Source organism: Chelonia mydas, chromosome 4 (assembly GCF_015237465.2).
Source record: "Chelonia mydas isolate rCheMyd1 chromosome 4, rCheMyd1.pri.v2, whole genome shotgun sequence".
NCBI classification, from domain to species: domain Eukaryota; kingdom Metazoa; phylum Chordata; order Testudines; family Cheloniidae; genus Chelonia; species Chelonia mydas.
This window is the reverse complement of record NC_057852.1, coordinates 105,705,128-105,718,265: the sequence shown is the minus strand read 5'-3', so window position 1 is coordinate 105,718,265 and position 13,138 is coordinate 105,705,128. Positions and strand designations below refer to the sequence as shown.

General features: G+C 41.8%; 1 protein-coding gene across 1 annotated transcript in view; it reads left to right on the top strand.

The window, feature by feature from the left end:
* The window catches only part of TBC1D19 (TBC1 domain family member 19), a 106,418-nt gene that overhangs the window by 19,173 nt on the left and 74,107 nt on the right, over nucleotides 1-13,138 (top strand). The window contains exon 4 of the mRNA XM_037897967.2: nucleotides 2,626-2,701. Within this exon, the coding sequence (XP_037753895.1) occupies nucleotides 2,626-2,701 (76 nt within the window). The remainder of the gene's footprint in view (nucleotides 1-2,625; nucleotides 2,702-13,138) is intronic.

Genomic DNA, 13,138 nt, shown 5'->3' with positions numbered 1-13,138 from the left:
AAAAAAATGGTCTTTTACTTATGGCACTGGCTCAGAAGACCTTGGTTGAATTCCTGTCTCTGCCCTCGGGCAAGTCACTTAATCTTTCTGTGCCTCTGCTCCCCATCTGTAAAATGGGGTAATATTACTTCCTGTCTTAGACCATTTGTCTGTCTTTAGATTGTATGTTTTTTGGAGGAAGAACTGTCTCTTAAATGCATTTACATTACCTAGAACACTGGCACCCTATGATGTTTGGGGCACCTCAAGACACTGCTGTAATACAAATTGTGATTACATTAACTGAGGGACAAAGCAGCAGAAAAAGAACATACTTGTTTTGATTTTCTTTTTCCCCCTGCATCTTCTAGAGCCCTGATAAAAGCTCTAGTATTAAGATGTTGATATTTCTCCAGGTGTACAAGGTGAGTTTCTAACTTGATGGCTGTTGCTTACATCACACTTGAAAACATCTGAACCTCTGTTCAGCCGACTTGTTCTTGTTTCACTGTGAGGATTCCTGGAGGTACCCAGGACTGTGAGGTGCCTCACTACTACCTGGCCTTAGCATGAAGAAGCTTTGACTATGCCTGCCGTTGGTCAGATCCCAACTCCACAGGCCACGGGTAACACAAACTCTCCCCTCGAGGCCTCGCAGGCTGTGCTGTCACTTTGCAGGTTAGCGACTGGAACACTCAAACCCTCAAGCCCTCCGAGTGTCTCCCTGGAGCATTCAGATTCTGGTCCACTGAACATACTCATATTCACAAATTTGCTGTTTCCAAAGAAACAGTACACCCCCGCTTACCAGTTCTATCTCAGATCACTTCTTCACTTGACACACTGCCCTTAGATATGTTTATAGTGAAATCAAATATAAGTTAGTTTAATAAAGTGTAGAGATTCAAGTGGTAGTAGTATTAAGACTCATTTGTTTCCTATACTTCGTACATATTAAGTAAAATCATAACATGCATTCTAGAGCCTAGACTTAATTGACAATATACTCTCATGTTTTGCAGAGTATTGCTCACCCCAGATCCTTGCAGCACTTTACAGCCAAGTTAGCTGTGACATTTCTTTCATGAGAGACAAGTATGCTGTCAGTTTGCCTCCCTTGGTGCGGGATTCTGTTTGTCACTTTGCACTTCAATATATAGCAGAATAATCCTTTATCTTTATTCATAGACAGGACACCCACTCTGTTGTTTGTTTATTCTTGTAGATTTCCTCTCATGTAGGTAATCTCTTCTTTTATGTATGGCTTAGTAAACCAATAAGCATACATTGGGAGTCATACAATACACAAATGCTCAGACAAGGAGATAGATGTCTGTTACCTTCTGCTTGAAAGGAAAACTTCTGAGGTATGTCGCCTCCTGGTTACCCATCTTAACTCGAAGATCTTAAGAGAGTAATTTTAGATACATAATTCTTTAAATATTATCTTTACATACATTTTGCAATGATTATGACAGCCAGTGGGCTAACGGCTCTCGGTAGAGACTTCGCATGCTACCCTTTGGTGAACAATTATGCATGTGTCCAATCCAGAGGATCTCTGTAAAACACTATGCATCTTATGTGCCCTCTTCCAGTTTGAACTAAGGGGTCCCAGGGTTACATTCAGTCACTGCAATTTTTCCACCATGTAAAGCACAGACTTTTTTTTCTTAATTGCAAAAGGTATTTCTCTAGAAGCCCTACACTTTATCTTTTATTTGTTAACTAATATTTTTGCAGGACTTTGCTTGTCTGTCTTACTTATGAAATGCATCTCTTGGTGTTCATATTTTGCATTTTGTCTAGACAGTTCTTCATTCCACCAGCTACTTTTCTTCCTGCGCTTTCATGTTTTTATTAATATGCAATTTATGGCTAAAGATTCAAGCTCGCTGAGATTGGCACTCCAAAATTCTGCAGTTACTTTGGAGATGTTCAGTTGTGAAAACTAATCAAGTTACAGACTGAACTTGTTTTTTTGAGAAATACAGTTTCCTGGAAAGAAAAAATGTCTAAACAGCCACAAAATTATCTTCTTCTGTAATACTGCTTTAAAAATTTAATGAAACATGATTTGATTTATTTTATGAATATTTGTGATGTGATTAACTGTTGTTTTTACAAAATGTTCTATTTATGTTATATCTTGTCTACAGCCTTGAATATTTATTTTACATCCTTGAAGTACTCTACATGCATAGTAAGATGATGAGAAGAGACTGCTTTTTATGTGAAATCCCATCTTTCAAGTTTAGATTACCATCCACAAAATTATTGTTCATTGTCTTATCCAAAGACAGAAATTATGTTTGGGTTTATGAGTGTGCACATTTCAACCATGCCAGAGATTTACAGTACCCTTTGCTATTTCTTTTCTAATTAAGAGTGTGAATACCTATAATGCACAGATAGGAACTGGGATTTCACTTATTGATACTGATCCTTTTTTTTTTTTTTTTTTTTTTTTTTTTAAACTTTTGGGGTTTGACCATGGGTTTAGAATTATTACTGCATATATTGTACTGCTTCTAAAAATAATTATAGAGATGAGAAAATTTGTTCAAAGATTACTCTGATGTCTTTTACTCTTCAATGTATTTAATAAGAATCTGAACATTCAAAACATAATTTTATTTTCTTAAGGTTCCCTTCACCATGTCATCCTGCAGCACCCCCTGAGCACATGAAAGAACCCTTAGTTTACATGAGGAAAGCACAGGTTGGTTGTCATCAATCTATCTGTCTGTTTTCAACTAGAGCATTTTAAGTTTATGCTATATATGTCTACCATACAATTTTTAAAAATCACTGTACATTTAAAAATGAAACTTTTATAGGTGTTTAGGTATAAAAATGAATATATGTTGTATTTCACAATGGAAGCATCCATAGATAAAGTAGAATATGGTTGAACTAGGGTACAATGATAATCAATGAGTGTTACAGAGATGTGGAAAATAGAATGGTTCACAGAATGGAATATGATTTAGAAAAAAGCTTAGGAGGTATTTGTCATTTAATTTATGGCTAATGAAGTGAGATTTTGAAGAGTCAGGTAGTGAAATGGGTGCAAAAGGATAAAGATGCTGTCCCACGTGATGGTAATAGACAAGAAGGATTTATTATCCAGTATGAAGAAAACTGAAGGGGATAGTAAAAGGAATAGGCAGAAGTCTAGAGCTGAAGGAACTAAGTGAACATGCAGGAGAATAAGAGGAAATTGGGTACAGGTAGACATATCAAAAAAGGATATTGAACTCAGAGAGAATATTTTACTTTCCTTGTTTGATTTATTCATGATGTTTTACCAGTAAATTCTACATTAAACTGGCATCCTTTCATCTGTGAGAGACGGTGGGAATTGAAGCCTATGATGTAGATTGTTTGCAATGTCTCATATGACTGAGTAGTCCAATCCGAGATTTGCGTGATCTTTGGCAGTTATTGCAAATGTATGTATTTTGGTTGGGAACTGCTTGCTTCCTACGGGCTCTTTTCTCTTCAAGCTGTAGGAGCCAGCTTCTGTCATGGACTTTGATACCCTGATTGAGACAATGGTCCACTTGTTACGATCACTTGTCAAGATTTCCCATTGGTCAGGATCAATTCCAAATTCCTTCATATTTTGCTTGTGTGTGTCTTTATAGTGAAGCTTGGGATATCCTGTTGTTGTTGTTGTTTCCTCTGATAGCTCCCTCTACAGCATGTTCTTGGGTATGCATCCATCTTCTAACCTACTCAAATGGCCCAGCCAGCACAGTCATCTTTGCTTGAGCAGGGCTGTCACACTTGGTACATTTGCCCTTTGAAGAACCTCTGCATTGGTGACTTTATCCTGCCATTTGGTGTTGAGTATAAACAACGTAGGTGGAAACTGTTTAACCATTTCTCCTGATGAGCATAAGTTGTCCATGTTTTCCCACCATACATCAGTGTGCTGAGAATGCAAGCTTGGTACACTAGCATTTTGGTCTTGATGGTAAGCTTTGAGTTGTTCCATGCTCTTTTAGTTAGTCTGCTAAAGGTGGTGGCAACCTTTCCAATGCGAACATTTAGCTCTTCATCCAGTGAGAGGTTGGTGGTCACTGTAGAGCCTAAATAGCTGAACTTTTGGACTACTTCTAGCTGGTTTGCATTTAAGGTAATTGAAGGATCTTGTGAAACCCCCTTTCCTAATATAACCATTTTCTTGATGCTGATGGTGAGAGTGTTAAAGTCAGATTCAGGACTCACATAATTTGTCAGATCACTCTGTTTATTAGCAAAGCGCTTTGCTAATGCACCCAGATGTGAGCCCTTCTCTGAGGCTCAAGATAACTTATTTATACAGCTAAGCCAAAGCCAATTTAACATAAGAGACAAAAGAAAGCAGAAATTGACAAATATACATACCTATCTTATTTGCATACTAACGTTTACCAATCTCCTAGTTCAGTAGGAGCTCTAAGTTAATTAGTTTGAGGACCCATTATCTCACACTCCTTAATGTTTCTTTTCCTGACAACTATATTTCAACAAACCCTTCAGGTAGCATTTCTTTAATGAATTATAATTTCAATATAATTCATTCTACTTTCACAAGAGCAAATGCCTGACAGTCACTTGAAAGGCGGTCCATGAGTTCTTATAGTAGATCTTCATTGTGGGCTAGCAACAGCAGCGAATAGAAGCTCCCTGATTAGCACCTTTTTGACTTTGGTCTTTGACTTAAATCAGGACAGGTTGAAGAATTTCCTGTCTGATCTTGTGTGGAGATACACTCCATCTTTCGTGTCCTTAAACGCACAGTTCAAAAGTACCGAGAAGAAGATTTCAAAGAGTGTAGGGGCAAGAACACATCCTTGTTTCACTCCACTTTTCATCTCAAAGCTGTCTGAAGTGGACCCATCAAACTGGACAGTTGCTCTCATATTGTTGTGGAATGAATGTATAAGACTTAACAGGGTTGGTGGGCATTCTGTCTTTTCTAGTATTGCAAATAGACTTGTTCTGCTGATCGTGTCGAAATCTTTGGTTAGGTCCACACAGGCAATGTACAATGGTCAGTTTTGCTCTCTGCATTTTTCTTGGAGTTGATGCAGAGAAAATAGTCTATTGTTGATCTTCCAGCCCTGAATCTGAACTGTGATTCAGGGTAGATATGATTTGCCAGCTGTTGTAGGCGCACTAAGATGACTTTTGAGAGAGCTTTTCCTGCTACGCTTGGTTGCGAGATATCCCTGTAGTTGTTGCAGTCACCCTTTTTCCTTTTATTTTTATACAAAGTGGTGATGTTTGCATCACACATCTCTTGTGGTACCTCACCCTCTTTCCAGCATTTAAGTAGCAGCTGATGAAGATATGGTAATGGGCTGTCTTTCCTGCACTTGAGGATTTCCTCTGAGATGCCATCTTTTCCAGAAGCCTTGCCACTCAATAGCAAATCAATGGCCTTGCTTAGCTCTTCTACAGTGGGCTCCACATCTAGCTCTGGCATGATCTGTAGAGTTGGTATTTGGTCCAATGATTTTCTGGTGATGTTTCTTTCTTGTGCGTATAGCTCTGAATAGTGTTCAACCCAATGAGACAACTGCTTGCTTTTATCTGTAATGATAAATTCCACAAATTCCACATTAAAGACTATGCAAAGACAACCGCCCTCCTTCCAAATCACAGACCTTCAGAGGTAAAGATGCCACAGTGTGTTTAACTCACCCCATCTTAAAATGTATTGTAGAATGTTCACAAGTCATTGTTCTACCTGTTCTGCCAAATTGTTGTTCATTCCAGTGTATATTAACTTAATGTCTTGTATTTTAAATTGTTTGTTAGGTCTTTGGGACAGAGACTGTGTATTGTGTAATACATAGCATACTGCCAGCACTCAACAAATAATTAATAAACTGTCACATCCATTTACTTACATTGAAAATAATAGTTTTTCCTGGTATGGACTAAATACTGTAAGGTAGACAAATGTGTACATAATGTGTATGCCAGTGAGTTCACTGATCTAGTTACTGTTATGAAAGCATATATAACAAATATTAGTATTTTACATATCTTAGTTCTGCTCATGAAATGGCAGCTTCTCTTCTAGAATGAGTATGCATGGGAAAAGTCCTGTGTTGATTTTTTTTTTTTTTTTTTTCACATGGACACTTGTGCCTGGAACACCTTGCCTGAATTAATCCCCTTCAGATCCTTCCTTTAAAATACACTTCTTCAACAAGCCAGTCACAGGGTGATGCTGGTCCTTTAAGAGGGAGCAGGGCCAGTACACCTATGACTTGTCAGCTACCTCCTAATTGTTTTTTAAGAGAGGGCATGTGGGCCATATAAATGAGGGAGTGCCTCAGGACAGAGATTGAGTCAGTCAGGAAAAGGGGCAGGTGAGAGCTAATTGGTGTGGCATTACGCCCCATATTCTTCATAGAGATATTGTTATGATATGATTATGGCATAACTATGATGTATTTTATGCCAGATAGGTCATGTGAAGTATCATTGAAAAGGTTATGGTTTACTGAAAGTGATTTATCCTATTTGTATGCATGGATTATTTTTGTGTCTGTAGTTAGGAATATTGTCTATGCATCTATTATAAATGTGTTTACACTGTGGAGTGCCCACTAGACAGAATGCAGTCAGTCTAGATGGCTGGCTGGGAAGGGCCATTAGGCAGAACAATAGGTCTTAGAAGTTGCTAATCACCCACCGGGGAGCTTTCCTGAGAAGCCTTCCTGGAGATGCTGCAAACAGCTTCTGAGTTACGGCTGCAGGGACATGTCACCTGGTACTGGACTCCATGATAATACTAGTGTTTTTCCACTTACCGGGGTGGGAATCAAATTGGGAGACAAAGGATTCCTGCCATATGCAAAAACTATGTAAAGCAGGGGAGTGACATCATCGTGGTTCGTTCTTCACTGATTCCCCGCTCAAGAAAGAGGACTGCTGGAAACACCTGAGAACAAAAAGACTGGACTAGGGGAGAAGGGCTGAGCCAAGGCTAGAGGGTAGTCTGTCCTGTGAAAGGAATATCTGGAGTTTTGAGCTGCAAGCAGGTGCAGCTTGCCTTCAAGAATCTCTGCAGTCTGCCTAAAAACGTTTAGGGTGAGGATTTGCTACTTATAATCAGTTTCTTTAATATATTAAGCTTAGATTGTGTGTTTGGTTTATTTGCTAGTTAATCTGCTTTGATCTGTTTGCTATCCCTTATAATCACTTAAAATCTGTCTTTTGTAGTTAATAAACGTGTTTTGTTTTGTCTAAAACCTGTGTGTGTGTGTGGAAATCATAACTTGGGGCAGAAAGCTATGTATATCCCTCTCCACATTGAGGGAGGGGGGCAAATTTCATGAGCTTACTCCGTACAGGTCTCTGTGCAGCTCAAGACGGTACAATTTTGGGTTTATCCTCTAAAAGGGGGTGTGCAATTGAGTACTGGGCAATTCCTTAGCTGAGCCTTGCCATGCAGAGCTGATTTCAGTGTCTGTGTGTTTCTGCAGCTGGGTGTGTCTCTAGCACAGAGGTAGGGAAAGTGAGAGACCGGGAGCATGTCTGCAGTTTGTCACAGCATTACAGGGTGAAAGGGAGCCCAGACTGGTTGGTCAGGCGTGCTCAGTGGTACCCTAGTTCCAGGCAGCACCCCGAAGAGGGGGGAACCCATCACAACTGGATCAGCGAAGAAAGGGCAGGGAGAGCTGCCTGGGAATCAGGAGACTGGAAGAGGTCTCCGGGGAAAGCTGCAAGGACAAGAAAACTCTCTGCAGATCCTTCCTGGAAGGAATGAGGAATTGCCAGGAAGCCAGCAGAAGGAGATGCCTGATGACCTTCCTGAGTCAGAGAGCCATGGCCACAGAAGGCTGGAGAGGGTTGAAGGCTTAGAAGAGCAGAGAGAAATGCCTGCTGACTCTCTGAGCTGGAGAGCGGAAGCCAGAGGGTCAGAGAGGATTGAATCATAGAATCATAGAATATCAGGGTTGAAAGGGACCTCAGGAGGTCATCTAGTCCAACCCCCTGCTCAAAGCAGGACCAATCCCCAATCAAATCATCCCAGCCAAGGCTTTGTCAAGCCTGACCTTAAAAACTTCCAAGGAAGGAGATTCTACCACCTCCCTAGGTAACGCATTCCAGTGTTTCACCACCCTCCTAGTGAAAAAGTTTTTCCGAATATCCAACCTAAACCTCCCCCACTGCAACCTGAGACCATTACTCCTTGTCCTGTCCTCTTCTACCACTGAGAATAGTCTAGAACCATCCTCTCTGGAACCACCTCTCAGGTAGTTGAAAGCAGCTATCAAATCCCCCCTCATTCTTCTCTTCTGCAGACTAAACAATCCCAGTTCCCTCAGCCTCTCCTCATAAGTCATGTGTTGCAGTCCCCTAATCATTTTTGTTGCCCTTCGCTGGACTCTCTCCAATTTATCCACATCCTTCTTGTAGTGTGGGGCCCAAAACTGGACACAGTACTCCAGATGAGGCCTCACCAATGTCGAATAGAGGGGAACGATGACGTCCCTCGATCTGCTCGCTATGCCCCTACTTATACATCCCAAAATGCCATTGGCCTTCTTGGCAACAAGGGCACACTGCTGACTCATATCCAGCTTCTCGTCCACTGTAACCCCTAGGTCCTTTTCCGCAGAACTGCTGCCTAGCCATTCGGTCCCTAGTCTGTAGCTGTGCATTGGGTTCTTCCGTCCTAAGTGCAGGACCCTGCACTTATCCTTATTGAACCGCATCAGGTTTCTTTTGGCCCAATCCTCCAATTTGTCTAGGTCCCTCTGTATCCTATCCCTGCCCTCCAGCGTATCTACCACTCCTCCCAGTTTAGTATCATCTGCAAATTTGCTGAGAGTGCAATCCACACCATCCTCCAGATCATTTATGAAGATATTGAACAAAACCGGCCCCAGGACCGACCCCTGGGGCACTCCACTTGACACCGGCTACCAACTAGACATGGAGCCATTGATCACTACCCGTTGAGCCCGACAATCTAGCCAACTTTCTACCCACCTTATAGTGCATTCATCCAGCCCATACTTCTTTAACTTGCTGACAAGAATACTGTGGGAGACCGTGTCAAAAGCTTTGCTAAAGTCAAGAAACAATACATCCACTGCTTTCCCTGAAGACTGGGAGTGAAGTGTGGCAAGAGATGCTGGAGATGGATTGAAGAGCTGGAGCAAGCTGACAGATGCCAGAGGTATACTTAGTCCAAACAGTGTATACAACGAACTGTGTTGGGGAATTATGGACTATAGTTGTGGGACTTTTGTTATGATTTATGTGTGTGGAATTTTTGTAAAGATTTAACCCCGCAAGAGGTATATACAGATTCAGAAGAACTATTTGGATGATTTTTATGGACTCTGTGATACAGCATGGCCAGAGGGCAGCAGGAGAGTGTTAGAAGGGAGCCTTATTCCCTGTAGAGGGAAGAAAGTTTGCTATAGATTAATTAGAGCACCTGAGGCCAATTAGAGCACTTGAAGCCAGTCAGCTGATAAAACCCCCCTGCTTCAATCAGACAAGGGAAGGAGTTGAAGCAGAGTGGATTGATGTTTCAGTAGAGAGCAGTTTGGAGGAGTTAAAGCAGAGTGGATTGGTGTTGGAGCAGAGAGCAGTTCGGAGGGAAGCAGAGGAGAGTCTGGAGAAGTGCTGTGGTGAGCTAAGAAGACCAAGACCCTAGGTAAAGGGACACCTGGTTTGTGCAGAGGGAGGGCAGGAAGCCCCACAAGCTGAAGGGCAAGAGAGAGAAGTAGCCCAGGGGAAGGAACCCTACTTCAAGTGGTTTACCGCTATCCCTAGGGCCCCTGGACTGGGACCCGGAGTAGAGGGCGGGCCCGGGTCCCTCCCTCTCCACTCCCCTCCTCTAGTGGGGCAGTTAACACCCCAGTTCAGGGGTGAGAAATGGTGCCCTGAACCCTCCCCAAGAAAAGAAAGCATGAGACCCATCAAAGTAGTGCCGGCAATTTTCCACAACTCTGAAAGGGAAACTGAGGATGGTACACTTCTTGTGCTGCTAACTGTTAAAGTAGGGTGTTCCAGGAAGGTAGCGACTTATGACAAAGTCCTGTGAACTCTAGTCCTCTTAGGGAAAAGCGTTACTGGGTGGTGACAGTAACAAAATAGAAGCAACTACAAATCATGGAATCAGCAATACACATGCTACTCATCACTGCTTTTTCATATATATAATATATTTTTACTGCATCCCATCCACTCCCTCTCATTGTTATGTGATTCATTTAGGGCCCCATCCTGCAATGTGTGAAGTATCTCCAGGGTTGATCTGAAGCCTACAGATGTCAATGGGAATCTTTTCATTGACTTAAGTGGATTTTGGATCAGTCTTTTTGTGAGTTGCTCAATGTCTTTAACTCCCGTTCATTTAAATAGTAGTAGTTGAAGGCTCTGAGCACTTTGCAGGATGTTTACCTTTTTGTAGGATTAGGGCCTTAATACCTAATCCTACAAAGATTTATACACTCGATGGGCCTATTTATGTGTGGAAAAGTTAAGTACATGCATTTATTTTTGCAGAATCAGAGTCTTAAACTTTACACCAGGGGTGGGAAACTACAGCCCGCTGCTTCATTTCATACGGCCCGCAGCAAGTCTCTGTGCCATTAGCCGGAAGCCCCAAGCCTGTCCCTGTGGCCCCTAGGTGCGGGTGTGATTAGGGAAGTTCCGCGTGCTGCCCCGACCCCCAGCACTGGCTATGCAGTTCCCATTGGCTGGGAACCGTGGCCAATGGGAGCTGTGGGGGCGGCGCGCGTGGGCAGTGTGCACTGTACAGAGGTGCCTGGCTGTGCCTCCACCTAAGGGCCGGACATGCCGGCTGCTTCAGGGAGCCACGCGGAGCCACGGCAAGCAGGGAGCCTGCCTTAGCCCCACTGCGCTGCCGACCGGGAAGCGCCTGAAGTAAGTGCCACCCGGCAGGAGCCCACATCCCTCACTCCCTCCTGCACTCCAACCCCCTGCCCCAGCTCGGAACCCCCTCTCGCGTCCTAACTCCCTCCCAGCCCCTGACCCCAGCCCTGAGCCCCCTCCGCCCAAACTCCCTCCCGGAGCCGACACCCCGACCCCCTGCCCTAGCCCTGAGCCCCCTCCTCCACTCCAAATCCCTCAGCCCCAACTCACAGCCCGCACCCTCAGCCGGACCCCTCACCCCCTCTCGCACCCCAACCTCCTACTCCCTCCCACACCCTGAACCTCTCATTTCTGGACCCACTCCGGAGCCTAGGGGTCAATGGCCCTTGATAGATAAAAGGGGTCAACCCCGGAGCCTGTGGGTCAATGGCGCTTGATAGATAAAATGTTCCTCACCCATGCTGTAAGCTCTGAGGGGGAGGCACCTTGCTCTCCTAGTTATATGTAAAGTACCTAATATATATCGAGCACTGTTTAAATAACTGATATGCCCATTTAAAAGGACATAGGTCAGTTTGGCTCCAGATATAGGGTTTGTTTAAAACAAACAAATAAAGCTTTTACAGAATCTACTATAACTAGAAATGTTTCAATAATTTAAGAAAATACTACTACTACTACTAATAAAGAATTCCAGTGGAAACTTCTTAAAAACAAACACGTTTACCTAGTATTTTTGGAAGCTAGCCAAATTGACTACAAAAAATCTATATAAGCAACACTGGCACTCACTAATCTATTTTCATTGTCCATGATGATAGAAAAACATTAGTGACTTTTAAAATGGTTCTTGTAGTGTAGGTAATGAATTTTTTAAAATGTTTATCTTGATTGTCTAATGTGACATGACATTTAAGGTAGAAAGGTGTGTTTTGGTACAGTAACCAAAGTTCCTTATTTGAAAAATACTGCTTTTCATATATATCCTATTTGATTTTTTTCTCTGCAAATGCATTAAGATTCCTATGTTCACAATTGGTCCAATTTTTTAAAAGTTTTTTTGGACCATAATAAATATAGCTCTATTTCAAAGCTAATATGTACATTTCTGGAAAGAAGAGCCTGTTTGATCCAAAACATTTTAGTATCAGTATTGGAAAGATTCTGAAAGAACCTAAGGATAGATTCAGTAATTAAGATTATTTCAAATTTTTTCCAGTACAGACATTAATTTTTTTTTAAAGATCAAATTCTTCTCTCTTCAGATCAGTGTCATTCTCTGATTCTTATGAAATAGGCTGACGTTTACACATTGTACTCTTCTGAGTGATGGGGAAGATTGAAAGAAAAGCAAATTTCCAGGAAAGGAATACATACTAAAGCCAGGTCAGCACAACAGATCAATGTTGGTATAACTACATCACTCAGGGGTGTGAAAAATCCATGCCTCTGAGCAACGTTATACCGACCTAACCCTCCATGTAGACAGCGCTATGTTGACTGGAGAGCTTCTCCCGTCAGAGTAGTAGCATCTTCACTAAAGTGCTGCAGTGGCATAGCTGCACTGGTGGAGCTGCGTTGCTGTAGCATTGTATGTAAAGTTAAGCCCTTAGTAGAAAGAAAGAACGTGATGTGAACGTTTTCTTGGCGATTTCTCTTTGTAGTACTGTTTGGCTATAGAAAAACAACATCCTTGTATATGCACTTAATATATACTGTCTTTTCCATAATTATGTTTGTGTTTGTTGACCGAAGACCGTTTCCTGTCAGTGACATAAAGGTAGAATATTGAACATATACAAAGTATTCTAGCCTTTCAGTGATTAAATTTCATTTGCAGTAGAATTCACTGCAAAGAGTCAGATTCAGTACTTGTGAAATATTGATAATTGAAACAAATCTACATTTCCAATATTTCCTAAACTACACTATTCTTCAGTTTGTTTATAGATTCTTCTAGCAGCTGAAGAACACTCCTCTGGTTATATCAAGTCTTCTGATCCACTTAAATTTTCTAGAATTATTATTTCAAATTTATGAATCCATGAGTCTAGAGTAAAGTGCTTTGTTTCTAAAATTATCTAGCAGTAATTGCTAAATCCTTGCTAATTTAATCCATACTTATGGCGTCTGCCTGACACATGTTGCTCTATAGTAGAACATTCTGAAATTCATTACACTCTCTCTCTCTCTCTTGATGATGCCCTGCGGTTACTAACATGCTCAAAAGTCTGTTCCCTTCCTCTTACTTCACCATGAATCCACTCTGTTGGATTCAGCTTCATCCTCTTGT